General features: G+C 40.2%; 1 protein-coding gene across 6 annotated transcripts in view; it reads left to right on the top strand.

Moving 5' to 3' along the window:
- The window catches only part of ntm (neurotrimin), a 136,505-nt gene extending 113,498 nt beyond the window's left edge, over positions 1-23,007 (top strand). Inside the window, exons 4-10 of one of the 6 annotated variants that reach the window (XM_054754293.1) lie at positions 8,100-8,332; positions 9,843-9,968; positions 14,359-14,487; positions 15,337-15,457; positions 15,576-15,727; positions 18,253-18,288; positions 19,234-23,007. In XM_054754293.1, the coding sequence (XP_054610268.1) occupies positions 8,100-8,332; positions 9,843-9,968; positions 14,359-14,487; positions 15,337-15,457; positions 15,576-15,727; positions 18,253-18,288; positions 19,234-19,334 (898 nt within the window). In that variant the 3' untranslated portion in view covers positions 19,335-23,007. The remainder of the gene's footprint in view (positions 1-8,099; positions 8,333-9,842; positions 9,969-14,358; positions 14,488-15,336; positions 15,458-15,575; positions 15,728-18,252; positions 18,289-19,233) is intronic. The other 5 variants (XM_054754288.1, XM_054754289.1, XM_054754290.1 and 2 more) reach the window with 5 other exon arrangements.
- The last annotated feature ends 619 nt before the right edge of the window (positions 23,008-23,626 follow it).

Genomic DNA, 23,626 nt, shown 5'->3' with positions numbered 1-23,626 from the left:
TGCACAATAGAGATGTTCAAGTCATAAATGAGTCAATCAAAAAAAGAAAAAAGGTTTTACTGAATTGGGACTCACGTGTACTCATCTGCGTAAACTTGTTCACTTACTCACTTTCGCTTTGTTAAAAAAGGAAACCAGTTCACCTGTCATTAATTGTGAAACTGTTACTCCAACTGCATTTGCATTTGCAACAGAAGTTTCACTGACTAATGGGTGCTCGACGAAGATACGATTTGACTGAATCACACGTTTCACTGACTCGCACGATGAAGAAGACTCCAGTTTCATTGACTCACGGGTACTCAGCAAAAACGTGTGCGACGCTCCAGTGATGGAAATGAAGATAAAACAAATTTAAATGTTTTTTACCATGTTGGGTGTGTTTCACCAATAAGCATGCTTTAGCTCAAAGCCCGCACCCTCAAAAGTTCTGAGGAAGTCCTACTACTTGGTACTTTTTCAGGTAAAGTTTGGAGTCAGGGACATTTTTTTTTATCAGGGTAATGATGGTGGAAATGCAACCATGTAAGGTCGGGACAGCAGTGTCCTTCACAGGTAATCTATTGAAGAAGGAAACAGCTGTGTCTTTTTTTTCAATGTTTTAAGACTATCAGTTTGATAGATCACGCGCAAGAAGCATGCAGAGGAAAGGGCAACCAAGCGTGCTCTGAGGTCAGCTCCATCCAACATAAACGAGCAACCAGCATCAGTTAGCCAAGGCTTTGTGATCAATGGGGAGGAAACTGTGTAGCTGTTATTTATAGGACCAGCAGGCCATTGTACCCGACTATTCACTTAGCCTTTGCCACTGACTCGTCCTGCGTACCTGAGAGAATTGAAGATTGAGTAGTGCTACACATATTGTAGGAATCATTCCTTACATCAGGGGTGCTCACACACTCAGCCTGCGAACTACTTTTAAAATGACCAAGTCCCAAAGATCTACCTACTACTATAAGAATAGAGAATATATATATATATATATATTTAGCATATTTATAAATATGAGTACGTATGTATTGTTTTCAGCATGCAAATTACAAGTCAAATGATTACTATAAAACATATTCTGTATATAAAAGCTAACCGGTAAACTTGGAAACTACTATGATAAATAAGTATTAGTCTTTCACATTCAACGTTTCAAAGTTTACAGGCCATCAAAATAGTTGTTATCATTCAATAATTTATAATTCATTCCAATATGGCAATAAATATCATTACATAATCCATCCCATCCATTGTCCATTGTCTCCTCTTTAGGGTCGTGGGGGCATGCTGGAGCTTATCCCAGCTGACTTCGGGCGACAGGCGGGGTACACCCTGGACTGGTCGCCAGCCAATCGCAGGGCACATATAGACAAACAACCATTCACACTCACATTCATACCTACGGACAATTTAGAGTCACCAATTAACCTAACATGCATGTTTACATTACAGAATTCCTCGATAGTTCTGTACATATTCTGAGTATTATGTCAGTCAAAATATCTATATAGTGTTCATTATAAATATAGTTACTGTACTACATCCAGTTAGTATTTTCTACCAAACATTACAGATATAAGAACAAATTAAAATGATTCTGAACAAGACAATGCAACCAAAGTCATGCGTCAGCACTTGTCACTTTTTCCAATTAATCATGAAATAGTAGTCTCACCAACAAAAGTATCAAAAACACATTTCTAGCGCAGCCATCAAACAACTGACTTGTTTTCTACATAACTAATCGCTACAACTGAATAGATACCTTTTGTTATACATATAGGCATCTTACCGCTGAATTTATCCAAAATCATTTGTTTCGTAATGTTTCAGTTATGTTACAATATTTTAACCTTTGGTACGGTGAAGCGTGTGGTATAAATAAAGATGTGGGCGGACGTCTCTCGACATTGATTGCATTATACTGTGTATACTATACTGTATACACTTACGCTTGAAGTTGTGTATGCCTGAAAGATCTTCCCTCATTAACGAAGTTGATTTCCATTCCAAACATCAGCTGCAAACCATGTCTGAAAAAGTAAAAGTTTGGACAGATGTGGTCAAAGTATATTTCTACCACAAGATAGCCAAGGTCACCCTTAGAGCTGGCAGTTCAGACATCAGGGAGAGTTAAGAGTGAAAGGACTGCCCCTGTCCATTTGTTGGAGCAAGCTGAGGTAGCTCAGACATTTAATTAGAAAGTATGTCCTGATGTGGGAAAACCCTTAGGATCTTTCAGGAAGGTCAACCCTGGGAGGACATACAAGCTGCTTCCATTGCCTACTATCCTTGCAGTAGAGCAGGGTGATTAAAGATCCTAAACCCCTTAATCTGCCTCACATTGTAATGGCAATCATCTCCTTTTAGGACAAACAGTAGGCCATTTGTACCGTCTTGAGTCCACACAACACCCAAAGTCTGGTATGTTTGACTCTGATCTGCATTCAGGTTTTGGACCAAATTTCCCAAAAACGTAACAACAATTGCTTTAACTACATCAAAGAATATAATAGCACCAATAGATCTGGGAATAAATGCTCACGTATTAATTTCAACAGGAGAAATGTGCATGACAATTTCAACAACATAAAGCAACATTCAAGGAGATTTAACAAACCGTTTTACACCATCAGTACCGTAAATTCCAGACTATTGAGCAAAATATAAGCCGCACCCACTAAATTTCAAGGGAACATTTTTTACATATATAGGCCGCACTTCGCTATCAGCCACAGGTGTCCAAGTTGTAACATGGGATATTTACACAGAAAGACAAACTATAAACCTTGCAATCCTACCTCCACTTGGTGTTCTCAGCGTCAGTCCTTCGCTCTGATGAGTGATACGTGAGACACTTTTCATCGGAGTTCAACAGCTTCCGCGGTCCAAGCAATCCACGCATAAACTGTAGTAATTCTACAATTGATCAAACATGATCGCTATATGAGACTTGAAAACGTGATATTAGCATCCACTTGACTACTCCATTTCACTACTTCCTGAATCTGCACTCTAAGCATCATGGGAACTGTAGCTCGTTTAGCCCGAAATTAGCTGCAGCGTTGTTTAAGCTGCAGGGTTCAAAGCATGTGAAAAAAGTAGCGGATTATAGTCTGGAATTTACGGTAATTGCAAAATCTACTCTACTCTACTATTACACACTCTTTATTCTTGTATTAACCTATTAGGAAATGGCAACACAGGAACATGTTAGACACTGGAAGTGAAAAGACTTGGATAAGGGGGAGGATTACAGATAGATGGATAGATCGATACTTTATTAATCTCCAAGAGAAATTCATATTTCCAGCAGCTCTGCAAAAATGTCATAATAAACTTAATCACTTCATCACAAAATAAGACAAACATGTCATTTTTGGGAATGTTGAATTGTGGAAGTGAAAACCTGTTCCTTGATGTGTTTGAATCCTTGTCATTTCATTGTGTTTATATCAGACTGCTCTATCTCCCATTGTGTGGAGTTTGGTCATTCTGGGGGCAGAGATGGTATTTGGGGGGTGGAGGTGTCATGTCATGTAGAATATGGTGTGAGGAGTTGTTGGAGATATTGTGGGGCGTTTCTATTAATACACTAATGGGGGAGTAAACAGTACTAATCAATAGGGAGGTGGACGGGGAGCCACTGGAGAGGATTGGCATGATATGCTTACATTTAGACACCCTCATCAGGATCCTGGCAGCACAATTTTGAATGTTGAAGCATTTGAAAGCCCATGCCAGGGATCCCTACGATGCGAGTATTAGAGTAATCTGTGCTGGAGGAGACAAATGCATGTACCAGCTTTTAAGCATCACGGAAGGAGAGGAAGCAGTTTGGCTGTTCTCCTGTGATGAAGGGAGGTGTCAATGTCCAGAGGTAGTGGACATGTTTGTCAAAAGACAGGTGCGGGTCAAACTTAAACCTGAAATCTGTAACCAAGGGGGAGGGGCTGATGGTGTAGCCAGAAAATAAATACAGTTTATGGGGGAGGAACAGAGCTAATGTGGGGTGCCAATTATAATGGCTTCGTTTTTGGTGCAGTTTAGCTGGAGAAAGTTGAACCTCAAATTTGTAACCAAGAGGGAGAGGCTGATAGTGTGGTAAGAAAAATAACTACAGTTAATGGGGGAGGAACAGAGCTGACGTGGGGTGCCAATCGGGGGAGAGGCTGGGAGTGTGGCAAGAAAAATAAATGCAGTTAATGGGGGAGGAACAGTGCTGATGCAGGGTGCCAATTATAATGGCTTCAGTTTTGGTGCTGTTCCGCTGGAAACAAAATATTGGACTTTCAAACCTATATGTCCTCTCGGTAAGAGGTGGGGATGGATGGGATTGTGGGGGAGTACGGTTCCAACATCAAATGAAGCTGAGTGTTAGCATAGCAATGGAATGAGACCCTATGCCTGCAAGGACCAACCCTTGTGACTGCAGGGGCGGACTGGCCACCGGGAGTACCGGGAGTTTTCCCGGTGGGCCGATCAATAATGGAAATATCGAAAGTCGTTTATGTGTTCATATATTTACTGCTGCCCCGTGCCTTGGTAGCTATGGTAACTGAATCTCCAGGGCCGGCCCAGGAACTTGCAGACACAACACAACAGGGTTACCGAGTCGGCACAGTCAGAGCCGTTCCTCTCACGCAGAGCAAGCGCTGTGCGTAGGGCCCCACGATACATGGGATGGGGGAGAGCGCTGGGGCAAAAAATCCAGGGCCGAATGGAGCCATGATTTAGGCCCTGTGTGCATACTGTAGATACAGATATTTTAAAAACACATTTTTCTTTACGCTTTGGCCTATCATCCACACGCAATCATAGGATTTTGTCCTTAAAAACTGAGTTCGTGGAAAACTGAGTGGAGTTTTTCCAAGACCCCGGCTTCAGTGTGTGTTTGTGAGGACGGGTAGAACTCAAATTTTTGGTTTGTGGCATGAGAAATATGCAACATTATCTCATGGTGGATGTGTTTTTATGTGGACAGGAGATTTTTTTAAATTCCCCTCGTGTGGCTGGAGAAAGGACAGAACCACCCCATAGCCCCGCCAGAGAATCCATGTGCTGGAGACGGTGGATGAATGTTGAAAATGTTGTGATCAATTTACCCAACTTCTATAAATCTACAGTTCTCCTTCTTTGATTTTCACAGAGACCACTGTTTCAGTTATTTTCACTTATTACAAGATTAAAAAACGAAATTATAAATGTATCCTCATATTTATGTTTTACATTTCTACAACAGCAATCAATGCTAGAGAATACATTCCCCTACGTACAGTTTTATTCACATTAGAACTGATTTCAATGGGTTATGGCTATGCACATGTGCCACCTTTATACAGTTTGATAGAAGCTTATGCTGTAGTTTGTGTAGTACAGTAATCCCTCGTTTATCACGGTTGTAATTGATAATTTAAAGTGATAAGTAGAATTCCTTATTTTCAATTTAATAGTTTTGTAGTTAAAGCATGGAAAACCTGTACACGAAAATATGTTTTTTAATGTTATAAGAGCCCTCTAGACATGAAGTAACACCCCTATAGTCACCTTTGCACTCTTATTACCCAATATAGTAGACATAATCAGAGAAAATAAGCCATTATACACTTAAATAAGACGTTTGCATGTATTCCTATAAATGTGCTCCCTAGGGGAGCAGAGTGAGTGGCGCACAGGAAGTAATGTCGGGATTCAGAGTTGAGTTTCTTCTTGCCGTGGGTCATGGTTGCAACAGTAGTCCGTGTTTTTATTAGGGATTTTTATTCAGGATTATTGTACCTTGTTTTGTGGTGTGTGAATAAAGGTGTAAATATCAAGCCGATTCACTGCAAATACAGAACACCTTAGTTCTTTACAATTGTAGGGTTAATGACTATTAGAATGTTTATTAAAGCAGGTGTTTCTAAGAAGCAGTTATATGAAATGGGGGTGTAGGTTTCAGGGTACATTTTATGATGTACTATCATTGGGGTAACACGATGTGTCAAGATACGTGCAAATTCAGCGGTTTTACTTAAGTAAATGTTAAAAATGATTGTAATCATACAGAAAATACATTATAACACAGTTCAATGGACAAATATTAATATATATTTTTTGTGAGAATTGTTCATTCAGTCTTTCATCATGACTCACCTGCCTCCCCTGACCGCGTGTCACTGGTATCTCTTATCTGAAGAGGCATCATAATTCATTGTTTAAGAACAAATATGTTGGGTAGACTCCTACAAGTGTTTACTATAAGCCTTTGCAAGCGAACTGCTTCTTGAGATCAACTTTGTCATCGTTAAGGACAAGCCTGACTATCTCATATTTATTTTAAAAAGTCAAAGTCACAAACAAGGACGCTTCATTTTACGCTACCTCCATGCCCCAACACTGCAAATACCCCAAGGATGGCACTGACCCTGCTGGAGTCACTCTGGTGGAAGTGACTGATGCTGTAACGCAAGCTGTGACAGCATAAATGGAACCTTTCTGCTGCCAAGTTTTGAGTGCCTGTTTTGTTGCGACTATTTTTAAGTATTTTGGATTAAATCAGTTGTGGATGGTTGTTCTGGCAGATTTAGGCCATCACAATGAAATCAAAAGCTTTGTCATGTACAAACCTCTGGGGTCCAGGGTAACATTTTCCACCTTGCTTCCTTTTTACTTTTGTTTTTATCGTTGTACAGTATTCCACCTTCAACAACCTCACATGTGTGACTGTACTTATTCTTTCATTTTGACATAGTGCAAAATATTTAAGTATCATGTAAGTAGTATCATTTAAGTAGCATGGTGCCGATTTCCCTAATGATAGGGAATCTGCGGTCGATCCTTACAGATAAAATCAATCTGGCAAAGGTCTGAAGGTCAGCCACTGTCCCCTTTTGCTCTGTCAGACTGACAGCGAGCAGTTGAGTCAAGAGTAAAGCTAAAGCTAGCTGGAGCAGATCCACAATCCTTATGCGAGACATGAACACGTCTTTCCCTTTTCTGTGTGTTCGAAAGTGAGAAAAACAGGCCGCACGAGGCAACTAACATTGCACGTAATGGGATTCACCCATTTTGACTATGAAGCCCTCTAAAAAAACTCCAAAAAACGCCAACAATGTTACAGTTACATAATGCTTATTAACCAAGCTACATTGATTTTGTTATTGTAAAACCAGGACACTTTCATCACTTTCTAAAAAACAAAACACCCAGAACCTGAAAACAGGACACATCCTCGTAAAAAAAACAAAAAATAGTGTACCAATGATCAATTTCTGCAGCAATTGTATATGTACTTAAAGTACTGTAAAATCTAAAAGCAATTTATTTTGCAATCTGTTCAATGTGCATCTCACAAAATTCTGTTTTTGGCCAATATTTGTATATTTTCCTTTTTTTAGAACCGGTTCGGGCATCGTTTCAAAAGTACCAATTTTAATCAGATAATATGTACTGTAAAAGATACCCAACCCTATTGTTTGCTCTGAACCCAGCGTCACGGAACATTTCTGTGAATGTGTGTGTGTTCAAACTGAAATGCATCGGGGATCAGATAATTAGATGCGAGGCGACATCCGCACCAGGTCTGACATACACAATAATTGTTGGATACCGACAATTACTACAAATAGAAAAGTAAGTCTTGTGTGTCCAACTTGTCTTCTCCGCATGGCAGGATAACTTTTTTACCACAGCCTCTGCTACACTGATGATGCTACCGGCGGAGCCAGCAAATTGGGGGATTGACTTTGGCCCTCCCATTCTGTGCCTGTGCTTTTTTTTTTTTTTTCTGACCAGCAACAGAGAAAAAAGCACAACATTTCAGGCTTTAATTGGAAGTGTGGAACGGGCTACAGTTTCAGTTTCACTCTGTGTTGCGCTTTTAAAGCAGACTTGCAGGGAAAGTATGTTTGACTGACCTCACTGATTAGTCTGTTATCTCTGGTTCATTTCTTGCCCAAACAGGCAAACATTTAACATTTTTCAATTAGTAAAAGTGAGTGTCTGTAGGCAATGAAGAGGAGACTTTATTACTTAATTATTTTCCTCAATCAAAACTGCCTTGAATGTAGATTCACTTTTACACATAAATTAAAGCTCTGACTTGAATTATATTTTCTCTTTCATAGGTGTGCACAGGGGGACATTGTCACACATACGGCATGGCTAAATCGGTCAAGTATACTATATGCCGGAGATGAAAAATGGTCCGTGGATCCAAGGGTGAGTCTGGTGACACTTAATCAAGAGGAGTTTACCATCAAGATTGAAAACGTGGACATGACAGATGAGGGGCAGTATGTTTGTGCGGTCCAGACCAGCAGTCGGCCAACAACCACCGTAATACATGTCCTCGTCCAAGGTAACAATGGAGCTCCAGATCCTAAAAGAAGGTTTCAGTCCCTTTCGTAAATAAGAATTGCAGCTTTTTTAGTAAATGTGATGAGTTCATTTGCAAAAACAGAGATCTCCTTTTGTATCATTTTTTTTATCCAACTCTGCTCTGAAAAAGTATTCCCTTGAACCTACCCTAACCCTAACCCTAACCCATAAGGAACGGTCTAATGAAAACGAAATACACAGTCACCCCTTGTTTATCGCGGTTAATAGGTTCCAGACCCGACCGCGATAAGTGAATTAAGTAAATAAGCGAAAAGCATAGGAAACTACGAAAATAAGTCATTTGAGACATAAATGAAACTTGTGTGTGTTTCAATAAATGTCTTCCGGATGTGTGGACCGGAAGTGACGTCGGGGATTCAGAGTGTGTTAGCTGTTAGTGTTAGCTTGAGTATGGCCACAACAGTAGCACGTGTTATTATTATGATGATGATGATGACAATTCTATTATTATTATTATTATTATGTTATTATTGTACCTGTCGTGAAATAAATAATTATAAAGTACCCTGTCATTGGCGAGCCTGGTGTGTGTTACTAGTGACACCTACAAACCTACATGACCCTGTGTGAAAAAGTGATTCAAAGAACATCATACCAACAGTAAAATATGGTGGTGGTAGTGTGATGGTCTGGGGCTGTTTTGCTGCTTCAGAACACGTAATGAAGGAAGACTTGCTGTGATAAATGGAAGCATGAATTCTGCTGTCTACCAAAAAATCTCGAAGGAGAATGTCCGGCCATCTGTTTGTGACCTCAAGCTGAAATGAACTTGGGTTCTGCAGCAGGACATCCAAAGCACACCAGCAAGTCCACCTCTGAATGGCTGAATAAAAACTAAATGAAGACTTTGGAGTGACCTAGTCAAAGTTCTGACCTGAATCCTATTGAGATGCTGTGGCATGACCTTAAAAAGGCGCTTCATGCTGGAAAACCCTCCAATGTGGCTGAATTTGAACAATTCTGCAAAGATGAGTGGGCCAAAATTCCTCCACAGCGCTGTAAGAGACTCATTGCAAGTTATCCAAATGCTTGGTTGCAGTTGTTGCTGCTAAGGGTGGCCCAGACAGTTATTAGGTTTAGGGGGCAATCACTTTTTCACACCACTGTATATTAGGGCGGTGACGTGACGTAGAAATTGTGATGTAGACCCCACACATGCGCAGAACGTCTCATGTTTTGAGTAGTGACAGCTCTGCCTTAGAACTTTTGTATTTAGAGCTCGCTTGCTAACATGCTGATTGTTAGCATGTTAGAATTTTAACCATTCCAATTATGTTAAATTGACTATATGCAAATGACTCTAATGAGGACAAGAGGTATAGAAATTGGACGGATGTCTGAAAGTCAGCATGCCATCTTGTAAATTTGTACAGATACATGGAGTGAAACAATAACAATCACATATATTTAAATTTGTACTGAAAAACAGTGAACCTCTATAATGCTTGATTCAACTTTTTTTCTCACAGTACCACCAAAAATCATCGATCTGTCAAGAGATATCGTGGTAAATGAAGGCTCCAATGTCACACTGATGTGCCAAGCCATCGGAAAACCAGAGCCTTTCATCAGCTGGAAACGCATCTCATCTTCAGGTAAAGGACTGCATAAACTTGGCTATTTTCCGCTGTTATCACGTTGTTACGTTATTATTATACCTTTCTTTATCATTTATCATTTCAACGTAATTGTGGGTTGAAAAAAAATCCTTTTTGTAATTGATTTCTCAATTTGCATAGTTGGACGGCTGTAAATGGCAGGATTAATGCAGTGCCACGGTGTGGAGAATAATCCATTATACACAGTTGCATGGCATAGCAACTACGACAAAAAATGTGTTAGGTTAATTATATGTGCTCATTTATTCTGCTTTATTTTATTTGTGAGGACTGAAACAAAATGTTGGTGTTGAAACCTGTCCACGCTCAACACTTGATCTTTCAAAAATCCATAATTGTTAATACGTACGTGTTTTCTTTTGTGTTCTTTGTATGTCGACCTCTTTCCCTCCAAATTAACTTCCCGGGGTGGTGTTCCAATTTGCAAAAGAAGAATAGCAAGATCTAATAACCCTGGATCTTAGTGCTGTCACTAACAACTGATCTTTCACCTCACTTACCAGTAATTGAAAACATTACTGCCACCGTCTAAGTAGCCTGTTTAACATCCAAAGACAGTCGTTATACTTTTCAGGACTTAACAGTACAGACTAGCTCGCTGTTTCATTAATAACAATTTTACTTACAGTATGTTATGTTTTCCTTTTCTGTGAGCACATCTTGAACAACTCCTGTTGGTCGTGTAACACTGATGTTCTGAATTATGGTGTTTGCGAATGTTTACCTGACTGTGAATGTTATTGGTCGGCAAGGAGGATGTGCTGTTGTTAGGGATGATCTGATCGATCGGCCACCGATCAGTATCGGCCTATTTTCGTGAAAAATCACGCAATCAGCATATGCCGATAAATGCCTTTCAACGCCGATCCCAAAAGCCGATCACCTGTGGCTCGTACAATTGCAGCCCGCAGCGATCCCTTCGTGCAGTGTAGTGTCTTGCCCTAACTGACGTCTTGAGCGCCGCTGTCTTCCCGCTTTCCTTCGCAGTGCAAAGGCGTGCCAAAACAAAAACAATCATGTCTGCCCAGCGGAACTTAACTGTCAACACGTGACACAAAAACTATCTTGGGGGGCTAGGACGTTGAAAAGCTTTAATTTAATACGACATTTGAAGAACAAACATTTGACGGAGTATGGTGAGTTTGAGGCGCATGGTGTGATCATCAGTCAATCAGCAACAAACGCGGCCATGTAGACAACTCTCGCCTGGATGTGTGTCACAGTCGAAAGGCTAAGCAAATAACCCAAAGAGTAAATGAATTCATGGGAAGAGACGACCAATTGAAAAATATATAACTAATCCACGTGATTGGCATCTCGCGGATTTCAGTCCTGGATGATCGGTATTGGAATCGGCAGCATGAAACCCCGATCGGAGCATCCCTAGTTGTTGTTGAAAGCGAGGAAGAGACGTGTGTGCGAGCTGAGCTCCATACTGTGTCGTAACAGAGCACTACTGTTGCCGTTATGATTGGCAATAAAACGTAAAAAGAGCGTGAGACTGTCAAAACGCTACACTTTTAAAGTGCTGGTGCGTCTTGGGTGTGCTCCTGTGAAAAAACTGTGAAGTTTTATCAAATTTTATATTCTTTTGTCCCCAGCTAATGCAAAGTCCAGTAATCCCTTGTCTATAACGGTTAATTGGTTCCAGACCCGACCGTGATGATGACGATGATTTATTTGAAAATCCTTTTCTCCCATTCCTTCACATCAGTATACATCACATATCACAATTGCACATGTCCAAAAGGAGTAGGAAGAAGCAACCATGATAAGACTGTGATAAGTGAATTTCCGCAAAGTCCATCCATCCATGTGAGTGTACACCCACACTTTTGAAGCTTTTGGTCTTATTCTAGGACTCATCTCAGTCAACACCACACTTGATTCCGACTCACCTGCCACCGCACACAGACTGGTGTGGAGGTGAATTACAATGAGCCGTTTAAGACGGGAGAGCAAAAATATATGGGCAGTCAACGGTAAAATGACGAGTTGACTGAAAAAAGATGCTGTCTAATAATTTTCATGGTCGATTACATCGGCTAAGTCAACTAATCACAGCAGCACTACTGCTGAGTCAGTTATAGTTGAATATTCAGCTTTTGTGACAAAGGGAAGAAGATTCTAACAAAAAACTAATCTTTTCTACTGTACTAAGAACAGGGGAGAAGAAGGAAAGTGTCTTACTTCGAGGAAATGAAAAACGTCATGGGCCAACACTTCCCATCTGGCCTGTAACCCCAGAAAATAATTTGTTGTGAGTTCAAATTTGGTATTAATGAAATATTGTTTTGCATTATTTATCATCAGAATTTGGGCATAAACATTGATGAGAACAGCAGGCCTGTGGTAGAGGAGCCCGGTTACCATTGCAAATTGTCCTTGATCTGAAGTAATAGTAGTTACGCTAAACTGGATGTTTTAATGTTGAATAATCGATATGGCAGTACCACATCTAGAATCAAGACTGGAATGCAATCCATGACCCACCCAACCCTGTTTAGTCTGAATTTATCTTCAACCAGAAGGGTTTCCTGCAGCAGTGCAATATCACACTTTAACAACTCAAGATGACTGAATATTCTGTTTCTTTTTACAGCCCCATTCAGACCTTCTTATTTCCATCTAATAAAACTCCCAGCCGTCTCGCTTGCATTATTGCTATCTATGTTTACCTAGAAAGTAAAAGGTTCACTGGTTTTCTCTCGGAGAACAAAAGAAGCACAGATGGCAAAATTCTGGGATGTCCCATCCCTGTTGCATCTTAAAGAGGTTCTAAGTAGAGCTTTGAACTTAGAGCTTAGAGCTTAGAAAAAGAAGAAATGGAAGTATGGCAAAAAAATTTTTGAGTCAGCAATTTATTGAGAACGTGCATTAAAGTGAAATCAACTGATCAAAAATTTAAGACCAAAAAATCTAAAATCTTAGCAAAAATGTGGATCTAATGTCAGTTTCTGTCAGGTATTCACACTGTCATGATCTCTTGACGGCAAAGGCAAAAAAGCTTTCTCTCTTTGAAAATGGTCGGATGGTGGAGCTGCATAAGCAAGGCCTCGCAGCGCGCCATTCCTGCTGGGGTTGGATGCAGTAAGACAGTCATTCTAAACTTCTTCAAAGATCCTGAGGGTTATGGAACAAAAAAGTCAAGTGGCTTTTAAGAAGAAGAAGAAGAAAATTGCGTCTTCAAAGGCATCGTCTCCTTCAACACCACAAAATTGACTGGAATTTGCACAAGACCACCAAACATGGGGTCATTGAAAGGTGGAGAAGAAAGTTTTATCTTCCATTTGCTATGTGGAAATGTTGCAGGTGGCATCCGTCATGACTGAAGGCCCTCACCTGTGTGATAATGACTGGCCTTTTCAACAGGACAACGCTGCAGTTCACAATGCCCGCCTGACAAAGGACTTCCTCCAGAGGAATAACCTCACTCTTTTGGACCATCCTGCGTGTTCCCCTGTTGTAAATCCATTTGAGAACATGTGGCGGTGGATGGCAAGGGACGTTCACAAAAATGGACATCAGTTCCAGGCAGTGTATGCCCTCTGTGAAGCCATCTTCACCACCTAAAGCAACGTTCCCACTAGCTTCCTGGAAACACTGGCATCAAGCATGTCCAAACCAATTTTTGGGTGATTAATAAGAATGGCACAGCTATTCATTACTAAATCCTTTTGAACATTTTATTTCTATTTTAGGGGGGTTTGAGGCTTTTTTTTTCAGGAGGCTTTTTTTTTCAGCTGTGGTCTTCAACTTTTGATCAGCTGATGAACAGCCTTTTTCACAATTTCTTCTTTTTGCATTTTGAAGTTACAGTGCAAAATGTACATTGTTTAGGGCAGACTTCATGTTTTTTTTTTTTTACTCCGGGCACCTTGCTCGGCAGTCCGGGGTCCTAAGGGTACTGACCACTGCATTCGATAATAATGGTAATGCTAATATAATGGTAGGGGAAACCTGACAGGTGTACTGACAGGTGTACTTTCTTTTTGCGGTACATGTCGGTAAAATCTTGTTCTCCATGTTTTCTTCTTTGATATGTGTCAATTAATTCATTACTTGTTCTTCAACATATTTCCCATTTATAATAGTGCTATTCCTGTGTTCCCCTACATTATACTAGTGGGTCGTTACAGAGCTAGCGCTAATATGTAGCATATGCTCCTTGTTTTTAATGTGCATTTTGCATTTTGCAAAAGGTTTGCATCCCCAGTCATCAATATGTCATGTGCGGCATCATTGCAGCAGTTACTTCCCCAGAGGACATGCAAGGACACAGAGCGTAAAAATGATACTTGGAGCCACAGCTGTTGTCTTGTCACACTTCTGAATGACCATTTCCTCTCTCACACCTGGTGTGTAGGAGACCTGGCAACAGACGATGATTACCTGGAAATCCCATCTATCTCCAGACAGAGAGCAGGGACTTATGAATGTACAGCTGTCAACGATATTGACACAGATACCCAGACTGTAGACATCACTGTCAACTGTGAGTCCACTGCTTTCATCAAGCAAACATACATCGTTGCTGCCATTTGCTGAATGTCATTGCCACCTGCTTTTGATCAGTTTCCAAGGCATGTCCTAGGCAGTAACCCATAGGAACCCATGGTGGCATGCATGTCACCAACACTTAAATGTCCTAAAATCGTCTCTACACTGCTTTGTGCTTGATTTGAACTCGTGAAGTCCCTAAGTGACGTATTTGAACATTTTGGAGTGGTTACCATGTGACTACCCCAGGATATAGCTTCCCCAAAATGGCAGTGTCAGATAAACATGTGAAGGAGTTCCTAAAGGTTATTTTTTTCCTGTTAAAGATCATTTTAAACTCATTAAATATTGCAATTCAGCTGTATTTCTGGGATTAATTGGAGGGACCTTATCCTACATTTCCAGCTTCCCAGACTTGTATGCCTGTTGTACGTGATGTGGAAGTGCCATCATGAGGTTGACGTGTTTTTAAGCTATCACTAGTTTCATTTTCATTTAACTTCTAAATCTCCTGAAAGTTTGGGTACAAAAGTCAGGATTTCTGATGTCGCATAGTCACGTTTTGCATTGAGATTCAATCACGTCTTTCACTCAATTTAATATGAATTTTCTCAAAAAATATTCTGTCTCTTTGTAAAAGTAAAAACTATATAATACTATATAATATTTGTAAGGTGGTCAAATAGTTAATTCTCCCACTGTACGTTAATTCAAACAACATAGCATGTAACGATATTCCTTGTCAGCCATGAATTACAGTTGTGCTTAAAATTCATACAGTTAAGTGATCTTTCAGCAATTGGTGACATGTGTTGACCTCCTTGTTTTTATGTTTTGCTTGTAGATGCGCCAACTGTGTCTGATGGAAGAGATGTTGGTGTTACTCTGGGCCACAGGGGAGTACTGGAGTGTGAGGCCGATGCAGTGCCCGAGGCAGACTTTGAGTGGTATAAAGACGACAGAAGGTGACGGCTTTGTTGATTGTATTATTGTTGCACTTTGCAGTCAGCTATTAGTTTGCTTATTTAAACATGCATCAAAATTAGTCTTTAATATGGACTCATATATATTATTTTTCATCAGACTCTCCAATGGCTTTGACGGTATTGAAATTGTGCACACGGGATCACTATCCAGACTGACCTTTTTTAATGTGTCTGACGGAGACTACGGTAACTACACTTGTGTTGCCATCAACAAACTTGGGAGCTCTCATACTAGCTTCCTTATGTACGGTGAGTACATTATTCTTACATGTACGTTTACAATGATAGAACATTGAATGAATGAATGAATTTTGTGGCTTTTTGCTGTTAAAAAAATCTAAATTGGAACATTGTATTAATATCCTTCCAAAAATGGATATTATTTTCATTTGACAGGATAAGAATAGCCTGATATTGACAGTCTTAAATATTATAATAAGTTAAATGAATGATTCAGCACAAGCCATCAAAAATCTGTATCTAGTTAATATTTGGATTATTATTTTTTATCTTATTTCAGCATCACTAAGCAACAATAACTCACCCAGTCACATGTCTGATCAACTAATACAGAGTCATTGCGGAGGCTCTTTGGGCAGCCCCCTGTGATCAGCCATGAAGAAAGATGATTGTCCGAATCAGTACCAGTCAGGCCATCAAGAGGCCCAGAATTTAATTTGCTTTTAGCAGGGGTGTCCAAAGTGCGGCCCGCAGCTTCTAAAATTTTCTAAAACATTCTAAAAATACAATTAAACAAGAAAACTACAAAAAAAACTCCAGTAAAAATAGCTTCAAAAACACATGCAATGATACAACCTATACTGTAATATTAGCATATTTACGTTGGATTGATTTTAGCCTGTTTTAGAAAATTTTAATTGTCCAAATGGCACCTGCATCTTTCCTGTTGAATCTAGTAAGGCAGTGCTCCTCTGATGCAAGTGGACTATAACGGCCACAGGTGAATCCACTTGATCTGCAGCGAAAAGTGAAAGTACTTTCCTGGGTTCATGCTGAGCATACAACAGATAAACAAAGAAATGATGAAAACGTAACATCTCACCTCGCACTTTTCTACTGGGGTTGGCATTGAATATTCATACTGCGCTCATTAGATAATGAAGATGCTAACTTTTGTCTGTGATAACAAAGATGAAATTCAGGCTGTTTGATATACGGTATAACGTATTATTGGATTGGAAAACCTAAAAATCGCCTAACCCGTACCAACTCTGAAATATCCATAGTGTAAAGGGGATAAAAGACATGGCGGTTCCAATCTTTTCTGATATACGTATATCGGTGACTGACCTATACTTCCTTTGTCTTTGGTTTGTGCAGCGTTCAGACTTGACCTAGAGTGAGCCCAACCACACCCCAGTTAAATTGCAAGCCGACTTCTTCTTCATGTGTTCTCAGTCCGCTCATTCGATGCCACCAGGGTTCGGGTTAAAATGAGTGAAACCATTCACTATCAGACCAGTTACATTTGAGTTGGTTTTATCGTATTCAAAGTCTTAGGAAACCTGAAACTGTTCATGCTTAAATCACCTCGGCACCGGGCCTCATTTACCAGTATGTTGTAGTACATAATCGGTCATTCAACAATGTAGAATAATTATAAATGGTTATCATATTATCAACGGTGGTCCTCCTTTCAGTAGAGGCCAGGGTCTATACTTTGCTCACCCATGTTGGCACTCCAAAGGTCATAAGTACGCTGTTGGTGAATACACTAGATCGCCGCTTTTTCTAGGGGTTCTGTTACGGACTCACCTGCGAATGACCAAAATTGTGAGTATTGATACGCCCATAACAAGTCTATTTTTGACACATGACTCGGGACGCAAACCAGGTTTAAGCCGTAAATATGCCCCACACACTTATTAAACACATTTCAAGTCTAAAGTGTATAGGTACTCACTCTCATGAATGATAACCAGATGGAATCGAAGTCGCGGTCTAGCCAGTCACAGCACAGAACTGTGGTGCGTTCCAAGACCGACGAACAAAGAGTGAAATGTCAAAGCTTGACAAAAGAACTTTATTCATGAAGCATAAAGGTATTAACATGTGGCTCAGGAGGTAGAGCAGGTTGGCGGTTCGATCCTCGCTCCCTCCACCCAGTCACTGTTGCTGTGTCCTTGAGCAAGACGCTTCACCCACCTTGCCTCCAATGATGTGAATGTTTTGTGGTGGTCGGAGAGGCCGTAGGCACGAATTGGCAGCCACGATACAGACGTAGAAGACCACCACCAGCGTGTGACTGATGTGTGACCGATGAATAATGGCTTCGCTTCACTGTGAAGTGCCTTGAAAAGCGCTGTATAAAATCTAATCCATTATTACTGTTAATAAGATGTGTTTTCTGCAGAAACAAAGCGAAGAAAATTGAAAAAAAAACATATTTTGACAAAGAATTTGTGGGGTTGTGAGTTCTGAATCGTGGACGTGCGGGGGCCCACCGCACCACAGTGGTGTGGGGAAGCGCGTGTAGATTGATGTTGAACGGCAAAGCGCTCCTGATGAATGAGGCCCATTGTTCGCTCAGTGAAATAAGGCATGACTTCAAACTGAAAGCTAAATTCAGATTTATGATGGACTTGTGAAACCACTCTGGCTGACCTATTTTTGCAATGTGTAGGATTTGGGTAGTCATTTATGTATGTTAGCAAACACAATGGAGAAGTCAGGTCATGGCCCTCTTCTCAGAAGTGTTTCTCTTGTTTCCTATGTGTTGTTGTTCCTGTGTTTGTTTTGTCCCCCGTTTGTAGTGGTAATTGAACCCACTAGCTCAACACTATTGCAAGGTTAGTATTCAGCACAGACGTGCTAGCTATATTACTTAACAGCATGCCACCTCATGACACACAGCCATTTTCACAAACTTAGTTAGAGAATGTGATGTGCCTGCTCGTCTGCAAGGGACAAGCCGTAAAAGCAGAACCCTTGGAACACGGCTCAAATGACATGTACAAATATTTGTGAAAATGGTCAATATCAGTTCTTATTCTGATTGTGTTTCATTTTTCTTCTTTGCCAAATGAACCAACGCGCTGTGTGACATGACTTCATTTTGATTTTTGCACACGCTTTCCAATGTAAGTATTCATCATCTTTAAACAACATCACGTCTGTATTGTCATAAATCTTTGTGTGTGTGTGTGTTGTGGGGGGACCGGCTGTCAATTTCTCTCTACTTAGTGCCTTTTAGCTTTCCCTGAAGGACTAATCAACAAATTTTAATTGAATTTTATGGACCGAAATGATCTTTCCCATCTTGACATTGTGTGTGTGATTACTGGTGTTAGTTGTTTATAAAACTACCACTGAATTAAAACAACAAAAACACACGAATGTTTGTGTTTTAAATTGGACATGAACAATAACGCTAATGCCAATTTGCAGGATTATGGATGATCTACTGTTTCGGAGTAATTGGATAGATAGGATAGGATAGGATAGGAAAATATGGAGTCAGTGTCGCAAGCTCAAAAATAAACATTACCAGTCCAATTTGTATTATTATTGTGAACTGTCTTGTGTAGTTTGTGGGATAGGTCCCAGTTCATCCATGACCCTGAACAGTCTAAGCGCTGGAAAAAGGACTTAATAAACCTAATTAGTATATACAGTGTGTGACGAAAATGATTGCTAGTAAATCATTGTTGACAGAAAATACAACATAATCCTCATATTCAGATGACACAATGAACCTTGTTTATACGGATTTACGCTCTTTGTCTTTCTCTTAGGACCGAAAGCAGTTCAGGACGGCAACGGAACAGCGATGGGTGTGCACTTAGACACCTGCCTCTTCGTCATCATGTTTATACCCTTTCTGATGAAATTTTGAGGAGGAATGGATTTCGACAAGATGTGTGTGAATGTGTGTTTGAGTGTGTCATTTTGGGGGTTTGTTTGTTTGTCTGTTTCATTTGCAACCACAAACTGATGCACTGCAGTCCAGGAAGTCACTTGCTATGTATAGATGTTGACCAGACACGGTGTGGAATGTTTCATGTCACTTTATTTTTCATGTATTTATTTTAGGAATGTGACACATTTTGTATTTTCTCATGACGTTTTAGAAATGTTTGTCAAAAACGCATTTTTAATTCATTGTGACTGCATTTCATGTTCTCATTAAATCCAGGAACGGTAATCCTTACAGCAAGTTAAATACCTCAAAGTCAACTATAGACAGTGATGTGGGAGGAGCTGTAATATTATCACATTTTAATGTAAAATAAGTATTATTCATTCTGGTTGAACACAGTTATCATTGACGCCGAAGTCAGACAGCATTCTAGTGATGTTTCCTTGTTGTGTTGTGCTTGTTTTAACTGTATTTTTTTTAAAACATGTTAAGTTTATAAGTCTAAAACAAAGGGAAATGTGAAGTTGTAATTATTTAGGCAAAATAGCCTAAAGTTTATGTCTTTGTTTTTTCTTTCTCTTTCTTTCTGTATACATTTTTTAAAAAATCATTCTGGCTTTAGAAATACAAATGTATTAAAACTGTTGTTTGTTGAGTCACAAAATTTATACATGGCTATTTAAAAATATATATACCGTAAATTCTGATGCATAAGCTGCTACTTTTTTCTTAAACTTTGAAACCTGCGGCTTGCACAGCGGTGCGGCGAATCTATGGCTAAATTCTAACCTTGTGACACCTCCTTTACCTCAGAACTCCTGCTAATTGTTTCAAAACTGTGCCGCACACGAGTCAGTGAGGAAACAGTAGCTTCTTCTTTGGAAGGAGTCAATCACGAGCTACCAGTGCACTCACAACAAGCTTGTCAACCCATTGGCAATTGAAGGAGGTCAGTATATGTACAGTAACAGTATAACAACATAACAGTCTGACTTACGGTGTCATCTTACTAAGAACACTTTACTAACACCACTAAATTCATCACACAGCAACTTATCAGTCAAAAAGTGTACCGAACAAAAATACAAACATGTACCAATATGATTTTGAAAAAATAACTTTTAAAGTTTTCACATAAAGCATTGCATCTGAGCAATGCATTCATTGGGGCGCTGCAATGACATCAGCGTCCCTCTGGGCTCTGTGCTCCTTTCTCCCTCTGGTGGACACAAGCAGCATTGCAGCACCATCCATATTTTCCTATGTTGTTTGTCCTCCAATTAACTGCTCTTCTGGCAGTAATGCATTATGGGTAGATGTGTTAAAATAGCTGTTGTTTGTTATTTTAAACTCGTATTGGTACATGTGATGTATATTTCCTAGGTACATTTTGAGTGTTAAGTTGCTGTGTGATTAGTTTAATGTTGTATTTAAGATGACACAGTGAGTTAGACTGTTATCATCTTGAGTAATGACCTCCTGTCATTTCCAATGGGTTGACAAGCTCGTCGTGAGTTTTTTCATAGCTCATGACGGCCTCCTGTCAAATAAAGAGCTGCCTGGTCCTCACGGACTCATGCGTGCCACAATATGTCATTTTATGACATAGACACGCCTTACACATGTGTTTAGAATGCTTATAATGTGTTTTTTTCTCAAAATTTTGTGGGTGGGTGTGGCTTATACACCAGAATTTACGGTATATTATCATTCATATTCCAAACTCACACTGGAAAATAGATGGTAGGATAAAATAAACATGTGTTCATGTATTTCAACCCAACAACCCAAAGAATTTCTAGTTAATAATGAAATCATTTCCGTTGATGCATTGTCTTTCTCAGTTAGCATGCTATCAGAGAACATGGCTAAAGCGGTGTTTACAATTGCACGCACTTTGCCTCCACATTGTAACGCAGTTTGCCGTGGCAATGCGTTTTATTTTTTCATTTATGGCACGACTGAAAAGCTTGAGGACTAGTTTGCGCACTGTTTGTGTTCTGTTTCCGCATAAATTACGCACGCAGTTCGTGTGCATGGGCACAAAATGATCACGCTCCCACACGACCGATTTACACCTTGTCAAGTACGGTTTACATCTAGTGCAGTATGTGCAACGTGCATTGTTCCTGGGTATGGGTATGCACTGTCACCACCACTTCCTGTATATCCGTGAAGCAGTCGTGGCATTATTTGATCCTGCTGTGTCCAACGTGACACCACGCAACAGCAGGCATTGCCCCTCGCTTCATTAATTCCTCTATTTGCAAGGGACCTACAAGATATTGAACTCCGGAGAAGAACCTCTTACTGCAGAAAAGAAAGGTAAGTCTAAATTATCTCACAGCTACAGAAAAAGAATGGGGAAAGAGCAGGAAGGAGGCATAAACTACAAAAAAGGAGGCAGGGACAGTGTGGGAGAGGGAATTGCTGACTAAAAGACATCACTTTGGGAATTATGATCAGTTATTAACAAAAATTAACAAGGGAGATCCAAGAGGCATTGTTTAGGCATACAGTAGGTTGCGGTGCGTTTTGAACATTTCAAAATTGTCTTTAGCCCCGCACAGTTTACACATACTCAACACCTTCACACCAATTTACTCACTGGAGCGTCATTGGCATGCAAAATTATGGACCACTGCAGGGCCAAAATGCGCGCAAGTGTAAACCCTGGTTAAGGCTTCATACAAAGAAAAGTAGTTCAACCTTTACATTAACAAGTACAGAACATGACTTATGAGTTTCTTTTTGGAAAGAAATAAAATATTTTATTGGACAGTAGTCATGCGATTTCCATAATAAGAATAATCATAATAACTTTATTTATAGAGCACTTTTTGGAACAAGTTTCGTATTAAACTCAAGTTAAATTAAAGATAAATACTGTAAGTGAGTTTTTAGAAGATATTCATCAGAAGACAGGGATTTTGTCGGTCTTGGCACCCAAACTACAAAGGCTCTGTCTCTGTCTTGTGGGGTATGAGGATGATTGTGAGAAAGGTGAAGGACCAGCCCAGAATTCCAAGGGAGGAGCTGGTTAATGATGTCAAGGGAGTTGGGAGCACAATCAGTAAGAAAAGTAAAACACTTTGCTGGAATGGATTGAGATCCTGCAGTGCCCGCAAGGTCCCCCTGCTCAAGAAGACACAAGTGTAGACCCGTCTGGAGTTCAATCGACACCTGAATGACTCAGACAAGGCTTGGGAGAATGTGATGTGGTCACATGAGACCGACATGGAGCTCTTTGGCATCAAGGGGACTGGATGTGTTTGGAGGCAGTTAATGGTGAAGATGAGGACAACAACACCATCCCTACTGTCAAACATGCAGGTGGAAGATTCTGCCATGGAGATGTTTCTCTCCTGAGATGTGTGCTTGCCAACAAGGGTTTCTCCAGCAGGTAGTTTTGCATGATGGTGAAACACGTATTTCCCTTTTTCAAATACAAGTTCATTTATAACCTTTGTTTTAGTTTTTTCCCCTCCCTTTTACAATAAACATTCCATAAAAGTAATGGTCTGCTCATGTCTTTGTAAGAGGGTAAACTTACAATATCAGCAGGGGATCAAATATTTATTTTCCTTATTGGTCCTTTTGCCTCCTGCCAGATGGAAGAGACATGGTGATTGTATGATATGAAGTATGCCGTGATGTATTAACCTGTTCTGTAGTCATCCATTATTTTCTGTTTTCTGCATTTCAGTACACTAACAAGTCAGCATTCGGATAATTTTTGAGAAAATGTTACCTTTTAAAAAAGGAGGGTAGGAGAAATTGCATACATAATCAGTTCTGTCATATTATTCTCTCATTTTTCGCAGTACACTTTTGTTGCAGTGCGTGAATAAGTTGAGATCCACAAATTAAGTGAGTCTGAAATTGATTCGGGTAATCATCTGTTGCATCCGACAGGCCAGTCATGATTTGTTGTGAAGCAGAAGACAGAACTGACAGAAATACACAATCCCGACAAGGACGAATCTCTGACATTTTTGAAATGACAAGAGAGAGATTATCTGGCACGAGTCCAGGAGGCCCGGAGCCCACTGCTGCATCTGCCTGGTGGATCCTCACAGGGCGAGCACCATTTCCGCCAATTTTTGGCCTTTGAGTGTCGTAATAGCACAGCGTCGTGGTTTGCAGTGAGAGCACCTAACAAGCCGACTCCTCTGCCTTCAGCCTTCCTTCGCCTTTGCAGCCGTTGGGAGTAATCACTCATGTGGGGTGTCAGGCGTACCCCAGCAGGCAAACAGAGAGGACAGGAA

This window comes from Dunckerocampus dactyliophorus, chromosome 16 (genome assembly GCF_027744805.1).
Source record: "Dunckerocampus dactyliophorus isolate RoL2022-P2 chromosome 16, RoL_Ddac_1.1, whole genome shotgun sequence".
NCBI classification, from domain to species: Eukaryota; Metazoa; Chordata; class Actinopteri; order Syngnathiformes; family Syngnathidae; genus Dunckerocampus; species Dunckerocampus dactyliophorus.
The sequence above is the reverse complement of the archived record's forward strand: the minus strand, read 5'-3'. Positions and strand labels throughout refer to the sequence as shown.